Source organism: Ixodes scapularis, unplaced genomic scaffold (assembly GCF_016920785.2).
Source record: "Ixodes scapularis isolate PalLabHiFi unplaced genomic scaffold, ASM1692078v2 PGA_scaffold7__128_contigs__length_106722199, whole genome shotgun sequence".
NCBI classification, from domain to species: domain Eukaryota; kingdom Metazoa; phylum Arthropoda; class Arachnida; order Ixodida; family Ixodidae; genus Ixodes; species Ixodes scapularis.
In genome coordinates, this window is record NW_024609882.1 from 18,795,490 (window position 1) to 18,816,160 (window position 20,671).

Sequence of the window (20,671 nt, forward strand, 5' to 3'; positions counted from 1 at the left end):
GACAATCAGACGGCATTGGATTGGCTGCGACGGCTCTCGAAGCGTCCTGTGCGGTCCGTTGTACGGTGAACCGGCATCCCGTTTTCTACAATACACGGTCACTGGTTCCTCTCCGCGCTCCTCGGCGAAGGGCAGAGCAGTTTCCGCCGCCACAATCGATGAGGGCCAGCCGCGTGCTCGCCGGGAACGCCGGCGTTCGTTCGTCGGGGCAGCGCGGAGAGCTCTCCCTCATCGGTCTTTTAGGACGTCAACCGGCTCAGAAAGGCGGGGGATAGGGGTTCGTCGTCGCGTGACCGCACGAACCTATTTCGGTTTTGGAGGAGGAGGAATTTAGCCGCTTGATTTGGCGACAGCATCGTTGTTACGAGTTTTGGAGGGAATGGAATTCTCGGGTGTTCGTCTGCTCCGGTGGTGTACCGTACACACCACTCGGTGATCCATATAAAGCTGTGAGTGTGCAACGAAAAACTGAGATTGATTGTCGTTAAGATTCGTTGTGGTGCTCGTGAATTTGTGGCCACAGTGTCCAGATCCATCATGATAATAATCGTGGACGGAAGGTTTTAACATTCTTTCCAAGTCATTCCGCCCCTCACACCAACGTCATCCAAGAAGACAACAGCGCCATTCTTTACTAAACATTTTTTTTCTGTTCATGGTTTCACGTGACGCCATTGCCGCGATATTTGTTTATGTCAAGTTACCAGTAGCGAAAGAAAGCTGCAGGCTGACCTGCATTTGCCTGTGTTTCCATCGTCTCGGTGTAGCCAAAATCAACGCCTCAGCAGCTGCCTCTCAAGATGAAATAAGGGCTTCAGTGGTCGAAGATGGCGTTTAATTTCGCGGAAAACATGCTCAGTGAAGCTCTCGGCCATCAAACGAAAACAAACCTGGCTTCTTTCTTTTGCCTTGTGCTTTTTGAAATTTGGGACCTCAATGCCAACAGTCAAATTATGTCTACATAAAATATTACAGGTGGTCTAGAAAATTGACGCCATAGTAAAATTAACAATATTCCTTGATGCTATGTGACCTGTAAACTGCCTCCGACGTTAAAACTCCAAGAATCCTCTCGCTGAGAGCCAACGGTGTATGCATTTGAAGAAGATACCTTCTGAATGGCAACCGGCCAACGTTTCGCGAAGGGATTTATCGTCTTCAGGACACTGAAGATGCTCTACCTTTTAGCAAAATGTCAGCTACATTGCTCAGACTTCAAAAAAATTCTTTCGCAAGTTTTTGCTACACTGAGGTAGATAATCGGACAACTTTGTAAACGTTGCTCATGATGGAGATAAATGTCTCAGTAAACGTCAACGGAGGAAAGACGCAGCTGCACAACATGACAATGCAGTGTCCTTCTGGAAGAGGGTGCAGTGTCTCTCCACGACCTTCGACTATACTTCGCGACTAGTAAAGGTGTGTCCAGGAGCTTCTTTCAAAAGCTCTGTCTACCATCTCCGACTACGCGTCTTGTAAAGGCGTATATGTGCTTCGAAGAATATGTCTGACCTCTTGGTGAGTCCCCCGTCATAGAACTGGGGTCCCAGGGTGTGGGCCTTGCGCAGGGCCTCCCTGCGGCCCTTGCTTCGTCCGATGGCGTCTCTAAGGGCGAACATCCAGTCGTCGAGGCCGCAGTTGGTCCAGAGCAGGAGCTGGCCCTCGGTGCCCACCCGAAGAGCGATAACCCCTGTCCGCTTCTTGTCGGCCCACTGCAGCCCGGCCACGTCCGCTAAGTTCACCTGCATCAGGGCATCACGAGAGGCGCAATTAACAACAGCCATTTGAACTCATCGCCTGGGAGAGTGCACCTCCTATGTTGGGACAACGATGTAATTTTAACAAAGAGAGTAATACTCTGCTGCATACACTGAGCCACATCTGCTGGTAATACGTTTCTTTAATTACAGATATTTATATGCAAAACGTTAATTCCGCATTTCTGGAGCGACTGGTGTATTTCTAACCTGGAGAGTGGCGACCCTCCGCCCGCAATGTCTTCGGTTCTTCCTTTTTTTGCTCCTTCAAATGAGCTTCTAGGATAACGCCGTAAAATCGTTCTGGTCCCTCCGAGCAGCCACAGGCAGGACGCACTGAAGCCTCCTCATAGGCGTCAGCGCCGTCTGGTGTCTCAATGACAACAAATCACGCTGCGGAGCTCGAGGTAGCCCATCTCGCGATTTTCTCTGCTGAGATCGGTGCTCTTGCTCCAGTCGGCCCTCATAAACACTGCCCATAGTTTCCTGCCGACTATCATACCGACTATAATACACATAAGAACTAGACCCTGAGACTACGGAGAACGAGGGAACGACACGACACAGAAGTCTCAAACATAAAAATTTTGAACACAGGCCACACTGCATGCTGTGTTTGAGACTACTGTGTCCCGTGTCGTTCCCTCGTTCTTCGTAGTTTCAGGGTTAAGTCTATTGTGTTCAACCAACACCAGCTCGTTTGCGTCCTTTTAGTTTACCATAAAACACGTCCAGGACAGCGTACCTTGTAAAGGAATCCACCCATCTCCGAAGTTCCGACCTTGGACTCCTTCTTAAAGCACGCCAAATAGTCCTTGGTGAGGACGAAGTAGCGTTCTTTCCACCTGCTGAAGAACTTGTCCCACTGCTGCCACAGGAGGCCCTTCTTGACCGTCGTGGTCTCCAGCAGGGGCCCGTTGGGCTCTCCTCCTCCTCCCCGCTGCGGCTGCTGCTGCAGGGGCCCCCCGCCGTGGAAGGGGCCCGTCTGAATGAGGCCTCCCTGGCCGTTCATGACCCCGTTGCAGCGGCCGATGCTGCTCGACATGGCCGCGCATCTTAGGCCCACTCCGGGCCGAGACGCCAGCGCACCGCCGGCAACGCCGCTCCCGCCCTCCGGGTCCACCACGGGGCCCGTCCTGAGAACCACACGGAAAAAAAAAACGGGGTTTGAATTCGTCGTCATGGCTCGACGCGAACACACAAGGGCCAATAATAACGGCGCGTACACATGAAAGATGCTTTGTGAGAATAAATTATTAAATCAGTGCCAGCTTGCTAGAACCAGAGCCGTGAATAGAAAAAGGTTGGTCAAATGGGATGCGCGGGCAGAGCCAGGGCGTGAACCAGACGTGGAAAGAGGGCTTGACATGCTCTTGAGGCCAACCAGAAGCCGAAAACAATCCCCTAGAGGTGGTAGCGAGAAACAGTATTAATCATAGGTATACGTTGGTATATGGTTTTAATAAGCGCATTAAGAGTGAACTGTAGTAACCCTTTATGGTTAAAAATAGGGTGCACATGATGTTTCGATTATGATCATGCAGAAAGATGTAAGAAACGAATGTGCCGCTCAACTCCGTTTTGCTCGGACAGAGTGTGACCGCTCGGACGGCAGATTCCCGGCCCTCAGCGCTTGGCGTACGGATTGTGTCGATCGTTCTGCTAGTCGCACTCTTCCACCATGATTTTGGATGACCGTGATTGAAACATCACGGGCATCATATTTTCAGTCAAAGAGAGTTACTCCGACGCACTCTCTTAAGTTTGTTTCTCGCGACCACCGCCAGGGTAGTATTTCCGGCTTCTGGTTGGCCACATTCGAATTTGTGACAACGCCCTGGAACACGCCCAGCCCGCTTTTCGCCAATGGCGCCTCCTCATCTATCTCCTATACTTCCCAACGAATGGCCAAATTATATACCGCTCTGGCTAGAACCAGCGTCTTAGTTGAAAACTTGAGACTGTACGAAAAGTGCAGGGAGGAGGGGGGGGGGGGGGGGGGGGAAGGGGAAATTGCTCCTCAAGTATGTAGTCTTGCCAAGCCAAGATCAAGCTCCCATAAGCTACTCACTATGCGCAAGCTAAAACACTGTCGAATTCAGAAATCTAGCGCATAAACTTTGCTGGAGGGTCTGCTCTATAAAGATCAAATTTACGTTGTACGTGCGGTTTATGTTTCTGGCTTCAAAGCGATGCTTGAAGAATGACCGCAAAAATAGTACATCGTTTTTGGTGGAGCCAATCAATCTTAAAATGAAACACTCAAATTTCGATATTTCTTTTTTTTTTTTTATCCTTGGCCACGATCTACCTAAAAATTAAATTTCAAAACGCAAAAAAAAAAGCAGTTGAAATTTAAAATATGCGGCGGCAATAAGAAATATTCATTACATTCAGATCACGTCGACCCCACCGCCCTCTCTCCCTTTCCCTCACCGAGGGGATTGAGTCCAGGAGGACCATTCAGAATTGGGTAATAACGGGAACAAGGGTTCCTCAGGCCTCGGGTGCAAGCCACAGGCCACGAACCCCCGAGGGAACGCCCGATGGACGACGGGAGTTGCCAAAGGGTGCTCCGTCTTTCTCAGACGGTACTTGTCGACAACTGACGCAACCGACAAGTAAGCTCTAGCATCTCCTAAATGCAACAAAAAACAAAAAAAGAAACACAAGGTGGAGCGTACGCAAAACTCGACGACCAATATATCCTTGGAATAACAGCAGCACGTGAACTCCAAGCTCCTACTTTGGGTTTCGTAAATATTTTCGCAAACTCTGCGCGATGTCACAAGATCAATTTCTGCCGAGTTGAGACCGACGCCCGACGGGAACTGCAAGTAAAAGGGAGCAGACGTGGAAATACAAATGCACGGGTGCGCGGCACACGTGCCCGCTTCTTCGTTGGAGTTACATAACTCATGAGGGGGGTGCGAGCTTATTGCTTCTTAATCTACTTTTTTTTCCTTTCACTTTTACCTGCACTCATCCGCCAGCATCGACACGCAGAGGGCTTCCGTCGATTGCGAGCTTCTTTCTCTTCTTTTTTTGGACTTTAATGTTGCCATCGTGGAAAAAGAAATATGTGGAAAGTGGAGAGTTCCGAAGAAGGATACTCTTTTATGTGTGCGTTGTGCATCGTGCGATGTACGAGAGATGTATGGCTTCCGTAGCGGGGAAGTATCGATCCCCGAGAGGCCGGAGAACCCGGGAACGTTCGCAGGAATTCCGCGAGGGGGGGGGTTATCCGCGCATGGAGACCGACGTCGACGGCTAACACGGTGGAAATATTAGGCAGTCCGAAATCTCATATCTAAAACCATAATGAATGTATTTGCTTCGGGAACGACCCCATCGGGCGCCAACACCGGACCATTGGCCTGAGCGCCAAGGTCAATGCACGGCTTGCACCGACGTCACAACCGCGGCCATGTTGTGGAGGCTTCGGCGCTGAGCCAATGCGGAGCGAAAGTTCGTCTGCTTCTTTTCCAGGGGTTGTGGTGACGTCAGAACAAAGCCGAGCTCTGGTTGGCTCTGATTGAAGCACAGGAGGTAGACCTCAAGGGAAGACGCCTTAACGTCTACCTTCTATCCTTCAATCAGAGCCAATCAGAGCTCGGAGTCGTTCTGACGTCACCGCAACAGCTGCGCAAAAAGCAGACGACTTGCTCTCCGTATAAGGAGTATTGACTGGACACCATATTTGTGGGTGCTGTTTAGAGCGCATGCTCAGAACGAACTCACATTACTAGGTTGCTAAGACCGTCAGTCTTGATGGTGTGGAATGCACGTCTGCAAAAGAACTGTGGAAGCTCGCCATGAGGACGCGCTCAGCAGTCGCGCGCACGGCTATGGCCGCCAGTGAATACTCCCTATACCACTTAGAAGAAAAGGCATGCGCGTGGTTTCTCCCCAAACGTCAACCCCAGTGGCCAACAATGACTTCATGAGTAGGCCTTGTCTTCTAAATGGTATTGGCTGAGCACGTGCCTTCTGCAGCCTACATTTCGCACCATCGAATTTGTTTCGATAGGCACGAACAAGTGTGAATGACCACCAGCGTGGTATGATGACTTCATGTGCCAGCCATGTATACTGCAAGCATGCATGACCTCCCGGCTGGTGACCCATGCGTGCAAGCACGTGTAGCGGGAGCGTGGACGTAGCTTTGGCAAGCCATACCCTCCTATATAATAACAAAGCCTGGCAGATCGCCACGAGAAGCGGCCGCCGAAATGGAAAAAGAGGAGCGGAAGACAACGGATGAGAGGAGAGTCACGTGACTGGCGCCCCGCTGCGGCGAGACGATGAAACACACTTCTCCTGAGCGAACACGAGTGTTTCGGGTCCCCGCCGCTGCAAAAGCTGGGCGCTGGCGTCCAGGTTCCCCGAGAAATGGCTCTTTGACGCTCTGTGCTACCCGATCCTCGCGCTCCAAATCTGCGACCGGGCACTGTATGGCTCTGTCGTCGAACTGCCAGGCTTTGTGAGTATGGAGGAGGCTTTGGGCAAGCATGCAATTGCATAGGCTTGCTCGCACGAGCAGAGACACATGGAGGCGGCCAGTTGCCCCGCTTGCAGTCGTGTATAGACCTTTTCGCCCTCCGTCGAACGGGCGCTGCCATTTTGGAATCACGTGACGTGGCTGCCATAAGGTAGCCTCCATTCGTCGCTCCTCTCTGCCCTCCGCACCTTGGCGAAGTCGTTGTATTCGGGTTTTTCGTCGCGTTTCACCGCGATATTATGCCTCGCTTTGCGAAGTGTCGTCTGGTACTTATTTCACTACGTGCGCAACTTCTCCACTTGATTTAACAGCGCGTTTTGACTATTTGAACCATCGGCGTAACCGATACGTGTGAGGAAAGGAACCAGCGTTAGCACTGGCGCACATTTAGTATGTAGATGACTCTAAGACACACGAGAGTTGTGATGCCAATTATTTATGACAGCGTAAATTAAGCGATAGTGGCTCAATAAGAAGTGCAAGGCATATTAATGATCACGCATTTATGATCTTAAAGAAGAAGGCAAATACAGTCAACGAGAGGAGCTATACTACGTGTGTTTCTCGAAAGCATCGCGTTCTGCCTTCATATCAAATTCAACACGTTGCTTTCGATTATATGGGGGAATCATTTTTTCGGTATAAACATTCGCTTGACTCGTTTATTTATGAATTTAAATAAACTATACATTGTGCTAGGTCCAAGGTCTGCAGTCTTTAAAGTTTCTTAAGATATCCAGTTCAATTAATTTATTTATACACAAAAGGTTGGGCTCCCCGGGTGAAAAACCGTTTCAAAGACATCTTATGAGTGCCCAACAAAAGCGCCTGAGGCACGCAGTATGCGACGCCGAAAAGAAAAAGACATCTGCATGGAAATCACTCAAATGCAGCGTTGCCGATGCCGTATTTACTCTCGACGCCGTGTCAAGTAAAAACAGAATTTTCTCAAACAAATAAATAAATATCTGTCTATACAAATCCATGAAGTGGTGCCTAGCATTCGCCTTTAGTCAAGCTTGCTAGAGGTCAATTCTCTTGCGCCATTTAATTTTATTTCGCAAACTACACGGAAGAAAGAGGTCAGACTTGACTTGAAAGGTTAATCCATTACCTCATATTTAAAAAAAAAAGAAAAAAACGTTGTAAGGAAATGCCCATATAACATATAGTTTCCTAGGGTCAACATCGTGAAATGCTGCCAATGAATACTTTAGCAGGGCCGGTAGTTGAAAACATTTGCTACTCGGCCTGGGATGGATCACCAGAAAGGTATTTCGAGTACTTAATTTCTTTAAAGAAACCGGTAGAGACCATATCGCTTCTTTTTTGCATTATATGCGTCATTACAGGGGGGTTTCCCAGTCAGAAATTTTCACAAAACGCTGGTGTTCTCGAAGATCAAACAGTAAGCACTAAACCTGCGGGTTCATCTGTTCACTGCGATTCAGCGCATCGTTGGTCAGGTTGTCGACCTACTTCTTCACTGCGTGTCATGCGTCAGCCTCTTCATAAGTTTAGTTTTGTGGAAACTGCAGTGTCAGCCGGTACGTCCACTACGGCCGTAGAGATCGGTATAATCTTCCTCCTCCATCATTTCAGTCGTTTCGCTGCCGACCTTGGCCGAACGACGAACATGATCAGATGAAGGTGTTCGTAAAAACGTACATAATTCAGGCTCATAACCACGCGGTAATTCTCAAGGTGCCCCATTATCACTCTACTACTATAAATGTATCCCTTGTGTACCACAAGGGATACATTTATATCACAACACTAAACGACATAACACACCATCACAACTGCGAGCCCGCAGAAACCGATATCAACCATATTGAAGCCCCCTTATGGCGCCGGGTGTGCCAGTGCCCTCTGATCGCCGGTGAGGTAACTACAGATATGAAAAGGTGTGTATAGCGTTGACCCGTGTTCTGGATTAACCGCCCTTTCCTAACGGCCCTGGGGAAATGCTTTTTGTGATCACACAGAAGACGCATTGAGTGGGACATTTTTCTCGTCACTAACTTGCTCCGTCTGAGAAAATTCCTTCCTCCTCTCCCCCATGTAACGCGACGCTACCATACGGATGGACCTTCCGCAGTACAACGAGCCGGAAAAATCGGCGCCTGAACACAGAAAGCTCAAACTTTCACAGAATATGCGCTCAGTAGGTCAATTTTAGCGTATGAAATTTCAAGGCGTACTCCTCGTCATGTAAAACATGACAGCAAAAAATCTTGCCCGAAGGGCAAAGGTCGGGCGCGTTCGCGGACGGCCGAGTTTGCGACGCAATATTTACTTGTGGCGCCATCTACCGATAGGCGCAGCGGGCGGACGATGCAACAGCAACATCGCACCCTGTGAACCCCTCTTGTGTTTGTTTGTGTGTGAAAGGGCGAGAGAGAGAGATAGAACATAAGTTATGTACTTGAACCTGCCCTTCTACTTTTTGTTTCCTTTCTCCCAGTCTTAAATTCAGTATCCCAAAGTGTGATGCAGACGTCAAAAGCGCACTCACTGCGTACTCCGTTTACGTCTGTCCGCCCTCCAGAATTATCTACGAGTATGACGTTGTCACGTTTAACTAAAAAAATCTCCCGTCTTCCGGCCGTCTTGTCAGTGATCTACCAATGCGCCTCCTCCGTCATCGTGCATATCCAAGCGCACGCGACGAAGATTTACGTCGTCTCGCGAAAGAACGAGACTTTTGCGAGCACGCTTGTCAACCATCTGCCCCGGTCGGACACATCCCTCTATACTGGACACATCAAATAGCCAGCAGCACCCCGAGGAAGCGAGTGGGGCGGTCCCCAAGAGAAGAGATAGGGTCCCACTTTTTTTCTCTCTCTCTTTTTTGTTGCTTACAGTGGCAGGAAAAGAAGAAGAGACACGCAGCCAGCGACGCGGTGTGCTCGTTCATCGATTTCGCCACCGACCACGCGCGCCCCTTCGCCAATCAATCGTGGACCGTCGAAAGAGCGCGGGTCTTATCTCGACAGCCGCGGCTGATGCCCTCCCCTTTCCCGTCTTTTCAATTCCGGTAAGAAATAAATAAATACGTGTATCGGAGGTCAAGAATCGAAACCAACAAAAACCCCGAGTTTCAGGTGTCTCACTGCGTCGCGGCATCGAGTTGCCAACAAAAATGCGTTTTCTCGGTTCGGCGGTTTATTTGGTTTGGGGGCGAGCAGCCAAAACGGTCTTTTGGAGACGATGCCCCGATAGCGCACGCGTCCAAAATATTTTATAGAAAATGAGAGCCAGAGTTCGGTTCCACATGCAAATAAAGAGTCGACCGATATCTCGCGGATCAATTCAATTCTATAAGCAGTTTCTTTTTGCTATTTTTGTTTGTGCTTTTGGCGTGAAGCCACGCAGAAATCGAGACGAGATGTACAGCTACAATGGTATAAATGCAACGGCCAGGATTCGGGGCAACACGTGATTCGACTTACCGGATAATGTAAAAGGAACTCCTGTTATTGAACAAGATTTTACGGAATGTTCTTAAATAAAAAAGAAGCAAGAAAAGAGGACAGAATGTAAGTGGTTAGTGAGTAGCTACCCTGGATTTCGCTTTTGTGATGCAAGACCGCGGTGTCCCTAAAACAGGAAATAAAAGGCGATTGTTAAAACTAAAACAAGAGTGCGAGCGAGCTGCGTTCGGAGCTTCGTGTTGTCCGTCCCGGTTTTTACCCGTTCCCGGGATACCATGTCGTGCTCGTTCGATCGATGGGTTGACGTTTGATTAATGCGATCGAATATTTAATCCAGTGACCAATAAATTGACTGGCAGGGGAGTGTAGAGTTACAGGAGCGTAAAGGACCTCCAGAAAGTTCCGTAAACGAAGCCTTGCGTGACATCTTGAACGTGGCACTGTGCCATACAAGCGGCGGACAACTGAATGCAGATAGGCCATGACACATACTAAAAAGTTCCCGAGGGTATACTGCATGGCAGGCCACCCACCGATCATAATGTGCCAGTCGATTACCGGTAGATAAGTCTGATCGATTTCACGGCCTCATGTTGGTATACCGATTCAAGCCAACAACAGTGCAACACCATATTTACATTCGAAGTAATCCATCGAAGCATCAGAAGACGACTGTCACCTCAACGCGACTGTCAGTTCGAACCGAATGGCGCTGTGTCGTCCCTAGCTTTAACGCTAGGAATGATTATCCCTAGCGTTGAACGGTTGTCCCTATACGTTGTCCTGGCTTTTCCTTCCACTTCGAGTGTTACGAATTGATCAGTGGTATTGGATTCGAACCGGTGTTCGCACACCCCTAAGTGTTAGAGATGTGGGAATATAAGCTGCTTTCAATCGAATCGCGTGTCGCCATTCCTATGACTGTACCATAAAAAAATAAAAAAAAGCGGCACGTCGCGGGTTTCCTTACCACCATGATGATGACGCAGTACTATTCAATTCGAACGGCTATTCGAACATCTTGACCACGGTCTTGGGTTACCTAGTCTGGAATCTTTTCGTCACGCTATGGGAAAGTTTTCGCTATAGAAACAAATTGAGGCACCAGAGGCGCACTGCCGACGTTAGGAGTCGTCCAATCAGATCGTCCAAATGGATGGGCGTCGGCACGGAGAAGTCACCATGGACAATGTTGTTGGATCCGTCTATACACTTTCGTATACAAACCTGACGGACAGGTCGAAAAGCTGAGCGGTTGGAAACGCCATCTCAACTTAAGACACAAGAGTCATATTATTTCTTAATAATTGAAGCAGGCGAAGTATGCTACATCTGATTCAAATACATTATAAAACAAAATTTAATTTCTTTTTTACTTTTGTTTTATTATTTTATTATATAGATCAGCGCTGTTTCCGGTGACAACATTAACTAGGGTGGAAACCGCCGAAACACTAATTGCGCGTTGACACTTGCGAATTCGCGTGCGGATCCGCGCTGACGGCGAGCGGATTTCGGAGCCGCGCGGCATCAGTTGCTCGCCGCTGGCGCAAAAATCTGAATCGGTCCGGGACCCACATCAAGGTTTTCTGCCAGCGACGAGTTCATATCGCCACCCGCCGGCTTCAAAATCTGCTCACCGCCGGCGCGGATCCGCCGGCGAATTCGCGAGCGTAAACGCACCCTCCGATTCCCACCAGAGCGACAAACAGAAACAACCGACACGCACAAGTCTCAAACACGTGCAGAGTTGCAGCCAACTCGGCGCAAGCCTGCCAAACAACTCGGTGTCTGTAGACAGTGTGTATAGCAGTGCGTGCGTCTGCAGTTTTAAGAGTCCACTAGATATGGCCGACCCTGTATACCCACCTGCTATTTCGACCGCGGAGTCGAGGCTCGTCGTGAGAGGCAGGTGCCCAGACCGCGCGTCTAACCGGCGGCGAGTGGGAGTGTGCGCGCCGTCGCGGGTGAACGGGCCTCCGACTGTCGAGTCGACTCCAAAAAAACGTGCAGCGCATATGACTGTGCGCGCACCGAGAGCGTGACAGTTTCCCAACTGTTCGCGTGAGTGAGACACAACGTAGTGCCACCGCTGCAGTTTTTGCCGTGGGAAAGCCGTAACGAGCTGCTGCCTTCGAAACGAGGATTTCCCGAAATCCAGGTCGGCTACCGCATTGGCGTTTCTTTTTTTTTTTTCTTTTTTTATTACGTCATTTATCTAACCTCCGCCAAAAAGAAACTTTGGGAAGTTTTCAGCAACGCTGTCTTCCAAACTCTCTCACTTTTTCTACATCACTGAACCGTGTCCATAAAGCCTCAGATCATTCCGTTCGTAGATCGCAGAAATGACGTGGTGTTCCGTGTAGATACGATGACAGGATTACTTGTGGACACGCACCCAAGCATGCGTCTGTAACATGTTTGCTTTTTTTATATATAGATACTTCGAACGTACCTGAAAACAGTTTTTAAGGGATCAATGCCACAAACCCGCCACACAAGCATGAAAAACGCCTCATACAGTGTCTGCAAGTGTATTTTTTGTACAATTTATTAGCAGTAGGGACCACGACTATGCGGACAGCAAGTTTGTCTGCTTCCTTTGCAGGGGTTGTGGTGACGTCAGAACGCCAAGCTGTGATTGGTTCTGAATGAAGGATATAGTGGGTACACCTCAAGACAGCTTGCTTCGAGGTCTACCCACTATCCTTCAATTAGAGCCAATCAGAGCTCGGCGTTTTTCTGACGTCACCACAACCCCTGCAAAGGAAGCAGACAAACTTGCTGTCCGCGTATAGGCTTCGGCCTGAGACGCTACGATTCCCCAGAAAGGTATGCCACGTTGACAAACACGCGCAAGTTCTGGTACACTTGTAATAATACGCACCGACTTGAACGCTTCCTGAACGCGGGTTCACGTTGGTGCTCGAAGAGCTAGGTATGCATTGCACGGCGCAAATAACGCGAACGCGGCAACGGCGCATTCCGCTCGTATACACACAGTAAGGACGAGCGTGTATTCATGAGCCGAGGGTCAGATCAGAAGCCGTTGCGGTGTCCTCTTAGCGGTCTCCTTATGCGGCATACATTTCGTTCGCACCATCGAATTTGTTTTCGTTTCTCACGGTGAAAACGAGTAGAAACTACTACGAGCGTAATGCGACGACGTCACGTTCGAGCCACGTGCAGTCACTGACGGGACAAACGCGCAGGGCGCGTCTCTTACGGGTACACCCGAGCTCTGCAGCGCGCGCGCGTCGTCTTCGGTCGTGCTTTGGCTTCGCGTACACCCTCGAAGCCCGCACAACTGACGTCTAAGCGTCATCGGAGGTGGGGATGCTCGCGTTGGGGGGCTGTACCGCTCAAAGGTATCCCTGCCGTTCTTATCCGGTCAATAGAGAGTTTTTGTAGATGGCTCCGATACCTCCGATATCCCCGATAACGATCTCGATTACGATACCATGCATGCGCAAAGGCAGCAGCGGAGGATCGGGTATCGTTTTCGGAGTGATCGAAACAATCTACTAAACCTCTCCGATGACTGTGGTCGTCTGAGATCTGTGCATGTTCCACCAGGTGTAGATAAGCAAATTTGTCATTTGCGTTAAGCGAGGCCACGCTAGCTGAGGGACCGTGGCTTCGGTAAACCCGAAGCCACGGGCCCTCGTTCTAAGCTGTGTTAATCGAGCCCACTTTGAAACTGCATCACCCTATAGATTAGAGCCAAGGTAATTCGGTGGCGCCCTCTTATGGGTTCCGTTCGTGACGTCGCGACGAGGATTTGCCCCGCTGTGATTGGCAGAATTCGCCTCGTCGTGAACCGGCGACCCGGCAGGCGTTATGTCAGTATAGTATAGAGGAATCTACGGTTTGGCCAATTGCGAATGCCGACCACAGCGACGCTTTTTGGTTGCGCGCGTCATCAAAGGTCCCCGACACCTTCAGAATCGCAGGGTGTGACATACTGTGCTAAGAACCTCTTGCTTTGTGATTGGTTCTGCGGCTTTCTTATCGGCTAATCGCTTAATCCCGTTGCTTGCAAGGCCGTAATAACATGCTGAGGACTCACCACCCCCAACGTTTCTTAAACTGGCACCGACTATAATAGTTTTTAAAGGATTGGCGCTGTAATTACTTCGAACTCAACATACCACTTCGGCGATCGGAGCATCACAGCGCGACGACACAGCATTTGAGTCGCTCCGTCTCCGAAAAGCAGCGGGACCGTTTCTATCGGGAGTTTAAAGAAAAGTTTATTGACACTGTAAACTGCAAGACGTAAATCACACCGGGAGTACTCACTGGGCGCCGTATTTGAGCCCACTGTGTTCACTAGGCATGCTCGAGCTCGCGCTTATAGGTTCCCCAAGACCGTCGATTTTGATGACGTGGAATGCGCGTTGCAAGGCATCGTGAAAGCTCGTCGCCTGCACGCACTGCGCAGCGACGCACTCGGCTATGACCGCCAGTCAGTGCTCGCCATACCAAGGCCCCGCTGCGATAAAATCGGCGGACATGCGAAGCGAAGAGATGAAAATCGTCGTCGCCATGTTGTTTCACATGATCGGAAGACAATCGGCTCACACGTTAACAGATCGGAAACCGCCTGCATGCTGCGGTGTTATTGAGGAGGCTGTCCATTGGCCATTGCCGTTCTACGGTGTGCACTTTTGCCCGCGGCGCGAGCACTCGAATATTTATCAGCCTGCGCTGCGCTTCCGTTCAGGGATGTATCCGCGTTAAAAGAGGCGAGGAATGTCCCTCCGTTTTCCCCTTGGTTTTGCTTACTCGTTCGAGGTGTCGCTCCGGCGACCATTTTGAAACGCCAAGAGGGTATTCTTAGTTTGGGTCTTACGCGAGCCTTCTTTTTTCGAACGAATAATAAAATAAATAAGCGCGCTCTTTTTCCGCCTTGAATGTTCACACATCGACGAGAGATGGTGGATGAGTGATTCGACAGCGATGCGAAGCGTTAAAAGCAGACCGTGCACAGAAGCAGCGGTCAGAGATTTTCAGAGGCACAAAAATCAGCAAATACACACATCACACGCTCGAAAAAAAAAAAAAAGTAAGAATATTACGATACAATGAAGTCTGCGCACTCAACAGGACGCGGAAAAGACAGGGGAAAGTTTATTAACGGAGTGTTTGGATTCAAAAAGTGGTACCTTTCCCGTACAAACTTTGAAAACAAGATTTTCAGTCATACAGATGGAAGGTAACTATTATACGGTCGCTGACAGGTTAAGCACCCAGTAGGCGCTCCAAGTTCAGCTCGAGCTTTATGGCTTTGATAAGATAAACCCCGAGATAAAGGGAAATAAAATAGCGGGAAAGGCTATTTCTCCTTGACTCAGGCTTTAGACTATGATGTTTCCTAACCATCCCGCGTGCGTACTTCCGGTCCTCGCATTTCTTTGATAAGATATTCGATAAAGCCCGCGCGCCTGCTGGAGGTGGAGCTTTTACTGCGTTCTTAGCCTGTCCCCGCCTCTAAACTGTCAGCATAGCGAAATTGAATGGTACAGTTATCTTCGAGACAATACGGGCTATCAACACCACCGACATGCCGACTCGATCGTATACCCAGATATAGCCTATAGATCAGACTTTAAAAGACAGAGTCGCTTACCTTTGATTCCTCCTTTCCCCATTCCGCGCGCAGCGAGCGGGCTTGCCCGCACTTCATACTCCAGTCGACCCCGATCCGACGTTAGGCACGCAACTCACGATACCTTGTTGAGAGACGCCCGGAAAATCGATATTCGCTTGCACGCTCGAGCAACAACAGGCGCCCGCGATCAGCGGACAGAAATACGAAAGGCAGAAAAAAGGGGAGGGGGGGGGGGGGGGGGGGAAGAGAAGGACCTCTGCACTGAATGGAAAATTCTCGACGCGAATTATTCCGAGTCGTTTACGAAGCGCGTCGCCATCCCATCAAGGGCGCGGTGAACTCGCGTGACCTCAAACTCGAATCGGATTGGAAGCGATGGAACCGAAACGGACGGCCGGAGCAACCTGCGACTCCGAAATTTTCGAGCGCGGAGCCTGTTTCTCGTTTCGTCCGTTTAAGTTGGCAACCCGACGCCACAGACATAAATCACTTTAACCGCGTCTATTTCGGAACCCGAAGAGAGGCAATCTAATACGCGGGAGAGGTTCTGAATTTCGATCTCTTGCCGGAGTTGCTAACGCACGTTTTGGATTTTTACTATTGGCGTCGACAACAAACCGACGGCGACTTGTAGTAACTTCGAACGACAAATGGGAAATTTATTCGCACCTTCCAGCGACGAGGTCTCCCCCTGGTGTGTATCGGACGAACCAATATGAAGGGCTCGCGGCGGGAGTTTCAACGAATTCTGTCGACTGATATTTTCCCGAGTCCAGGGGCAATACACGCAGAGATAGGTCTGAAAGTGGAACATCCATTACGGCCGGTCATGGCTCACACGCATTTCTGTCAAATGACCGAAACGTGATCAGAGAGTGGAGGCATATTCTAGGAATGCGTCAATGTGCCGACCTTACTGCAATCATGAATAACGCGCGTGAAACACCGCTGCAGCTTCGAAAAAAAGAACCTGTTATCTTGTCCCCGCAGCGAGCATATCAGTGCCGGTTGTAACGATGGAAATCGTGCTGCAAGAGTCGACCGCACCTTACACAAGAATTTTTTTTTTTCTTTTTAAGATGGCGGGCGTCTTGGTAAGAAGTATTATAGTCACTGACAGGTCGTGGCGAGTTCGGTGCGGATTGCAGCATCAACCGATAAGAGCGCCGTAGAACCAATCACAAAGCGAAAAGCGTTTCTCACTATACAAGGCGAATGTTAAAACAAAGATCATTGTCTCGATTGCTTTGGTAGCTCAGTTCAGTGGTTCAGGTTCAGGATGCGTCTACTGATGCCACCGACGGTGGAGAGGGGGGGGGGGGGGGGGGGGGAGTGCATCGGTGGCTATATTTCGAGGTCTGGATGCGAAATACTTTCTGCTGGGCCTCATGGAGGAGGTCCGAGAGGTTTCGCAGGATCTTCCCCTGCTGTTTTTAATTCTCGGGTGGATGGGTCGAGCCCTTCAGAGAGTCTCCGGGTCGGAACTTGGTCCTTGCTGCTTTAACTCGGGGCACGTCCACACTTGGTGATATGCGTCCCCGCCTTGGCGTCCATGTCGCACAGGGGGAAAATGCTGGATCCTTTGTCTTTGCTCCATGATGCGAGTCTTTCCGGTGAAAGGGTAGTTCCTGTTTGCACTCGGGTGAGTAGTAGGTATACCCTCGTCGTCCAAAGACCCCGTGAAGGGAAGAGGGGGTGTTGAGGCTCGGTTAGGAGCTCTACGATTTCGGCTTGGTAGTCATATTTGATTGCGGTCCTCTCTTCCGCCGCATCATATTCTTGGGATATCCAGTCGACGGGGAGTGCTCGACCGCGAGCGGTCACGTCGTACTGGTGACCTTAGAGTGGAAGCGTCTCGTCTTCGGGCCTGCGGAAGGAAGGGGAAATAAGGGCGTCGTGGTCCAGGCAATGAGCTTCTTCGTTGCCGGTAATCCCTGCATGACCGGGAATTCCACTCGATTCTGACAATGGCTACTCTCGTCGAAAGTGTCGCGGCGAGTTTCTTGATCTTGCGTACTCGTATGCTCGGACTATTCTTGGTTCAGCACTTTTTCACCGCTTCCTGAGAACGTGTGAAGATCCGAAGGTTATCGGGCAGGTCAATGGCTTGAGTGACGACCGTCTCCGAATGCGAGGCGGGTGGCTTCCAGTTTCCCTTCCTTAGTCGATGCCGTTAGGGTTATAATGCTTCGATCGCCTCGAGTCGGAGTTCGGGGAATACTGCGGCAGCCGACTTGAGGTTGACGGGGCCTTGGAGCGATGCAGTGTCCGGGCAAGCAGCTACCACGGTCTTGCTTTGTTCCCAAGCAATCCACAATCTTAGTGTGTGCTTTGACCATGCGAACCAATTGGGTGGGAGCCCCCTTTCTTGAGTGCCATATAGCGGCTCGCTGCTTGTGATGGCCGGAGGTCTTCCCATGTGAGGAGTTGTTCATGTATAGCTCGGGATGGTCATCATAGAGGCTTCTTCGTGAGTCGCGTGATACCTCTGCCTTGCAGCGCCGTCGCCGGTCGTTCACCGTCCGCTTTTTCTTCTCGCTTCCGCGGCGTGGTAGAGTTGGTTCAACTGCTCGTATACCGCCCCAGCTTGACGAGAGGCGTGAAGTGGGGCATTCCGGTGATGACTATCGTGGCCTGGTTGTTCGAGGCTTTTTCACTGCCTCGTCGTGAGCCAACTTCACTGGTGCATCGATGAGCTTGCGAGCGAGTAATCTTGTTCAGAGATCCGATACCATTGTGCAACCCAACATTCATTTAAGTGATTAGGGAGGATGTTAAAAAGGGTGATTTAGTGAGAAATCAGGCGAACTGTTCGAGCGACGTGACCTCTGCAATTCACCAGCTGAAAGCGTGCGCTGCTCGGCCCTTTTTTCATCCGCTTCGTCGTCTTCTCCGCAACAATGTGTATTTCCGTACATGCCGGCGACACTCGGTTCGAAAAGAACCTCCGGCTAGCGGTCGCAGTGCGACAAACGATCGGTGTACAACCTGAAACAGATATAACATTCTAAAGGAATGGATGAAGCGGACGGTTATCATCAAGGTCTCCGAGCATTTCAAATATAATGTATATAAAGTACGAGAAGTAATCGTCAGGGTGAAGCCACGCTCGTTAAGCTTCTCGCACGGTTGGCGGAGCAGCAGAAGAGTAAGCGAGCATCCCAAGTCTGCCTAGTTCGTTAACCCCAGGAGCGGGCTGAAACAACTGGTTGGTTAAAACAAAATCAGAAAAAAAACGACGGAAATCAAAACGTAGAAAAAAGTAAAATAAAAATACTCTGCCACACTTGGGAACCACCTATACTCAGTCTCACTTACTTAAACATGCCCCGCGGCAGAGCGTTTTGCTTGAGCGAGTTGCTTTTTGGGTATCCCTCGACTGCACAGACGCTCACGTAAAGGAAGCACCTGCTGGAGCGTGTATGGTCGTTTATTTCCGACTCAAAGAAAGGCGACGTCACCCAGTGGTAAAGACACGAAGGTGAGGCACTGGAAGCTTGAGCCTATCCACAGAAACTTGCAGCGAAAACAAGCGCGGCCTAGTGGCCAGATCGTGAAGCAGTAAGACTGAGAATAATTGCGCCAATTGAAGTTGCGAACAAAGGTACACCATACAAGTGTTTGCGCGGACAACAGGACTTTCGCATCACAAAGAAACACGAAGAAAATACGGGTTCAAAATTCCCGTTAATGTTATATCTCGTACTACCGAAAATTAGCCATAGATAACTAAATAACAAAAGGATGCTAGAAAGCGGGGAACGCGCGTTTCCGCTGCACACACTCTAAGAAAAAAAAAAAATTTTATTTATTATAATTTTACATTCGCAGAACAGTTTGCCATTCAATATTAATAAAAAAAATCGCGAGATAGCGCATAAGAATATCCAAAATCTCCCCCTTTTCCCTCGCATGGTTTTCTTTATTCGTTCGCCCACGGCCCCTCAACTCTAGACTCTTTTCCTTACATCTTCCTTTGCATCCTTCGTTCGTCTCTCAAAAAACCATTCGCCTTCACCGCAAAGGGTCATCCTCCGGTGGCTGCAGCCCGCGCGTACGTGAGCATAAGAATATGTTTTTTTTTTTTTTCTTCTTCCCGCTCTGCTTACGAAACAGCGGCATCAAACGCGCGAGTCCCCAGAAGCAGAAGGAGCAACGCACGAGGCTACACGAGACCGGCGGCACGCAGTCGTGATGCGTCCATCGGACGTACCATGCCTCTCCCAAACTCCGCGGCGTAATCAAAGAAGCCAGCGGCCATTCCGTAGGCGTCGGACGATAATCGCAAATGGCCTCCCGTGCCGCCGCCGCCGCCACGCGCTCGACTTCCAACGCTACGTTTCATCCGATGGACCGCAGGCGGCGCTACGAGCCATCCCAGTCAATCCAGCGCTGCGATACGGACCACGTGACTTCGCGCCTCGTGAGCCGCTGCGCCCACCTCCCGAAGGGCGCGTGACACGCAGGCCGCATTGGATTGGTTTAGGTTGGCTAGTCGCGTCCACCACGGTTCAAGGTAAGATGAAACGGAATGCAGCTCTGTTTGTTTAAAGAACTCTCTTTCCCTCTCTACAAGTTCATTTCTCAGAAACACGCAATATCTTCGCTATCTACCTGCATGGTACGTTGCTTGTTGTTGTTTGGCTGTTCCTACCACGATCCGTTCGTATATTATTAAATTTAATGCTTCGAAAGTATTCCTCGTTTCATCTAAGGCTTTTTTTTTTGTGTGTGTGTGTTTAGGAGGAGTGGCGTGGCATAACGTCGAAGAACATCGCCCGGCGCATTTCTGCGCCGGCGTGACTTCTGGAGCGTGGAAATGAAGACCAGCTTTTCTCAAACAGATAAATACATTTATGTTTTGTGTGTGTGTTTTGTTTTAAAGTTAATAGCAACAGCGCATCTGCGAGATGAAATGAAGGGGCGGAAGGTTCAGCCTGAGGTCGGTTTGGCGTGCACGAGGCTCGTCTGTTTCCTTCATTTTTTTTTTTTATGAAAAAAGAAAAGCGAACGCGGTGTTTTGGGGAGTTTTTACATAAAGAAAGAAACAAACAAACAACACCAACAACAAAACACAGACATATATGTTTACAGCGGTTACATCTCATTCCGCTGGTCGACGCGAAAATAAATTTTACTTTTTCGTGGGTTTTTTGCGCGGATTGGAAAAAAGAAAAGTGAGTTACGTTGGTGGCAATAATAGCACGATTTCTTCGCGCGCGCGCGCACACACGCACACACACACACACACACACAAAATACGCTAAAGAAAACCAACAGGTTTCATTTTTGATGAAAGACTTGCGGTACTTCCACCGTGCTCGAAGGTTCATTCGACTATTTGCCCCGGTTCAGAATAACT

The 20,671-nt window shown here is 49.7% G+C and overlaps 1 protein-coding gene across 1 annotated transcript in view; it reads right to left on the reverse strand.

Annotated features, from left to right (window-relative positions):
- The window catches only part of LOC8024653, a gene marked incomplete in the record, with an annotated part of 216,512 nt that overhangs the window by 7,773 nt on the left and 188,068 nt on the right, over positions 1-20,671 (reverse strand). The window contains 2 exon segments of the mRNA XM_042286345.1: positions 1,513-1,742; positions 2,503-2,893. Coding sequence (XP_042142279.1) covers positions 1,513-1,742; positions 2,503-2,802 — 530 coding nt within the window.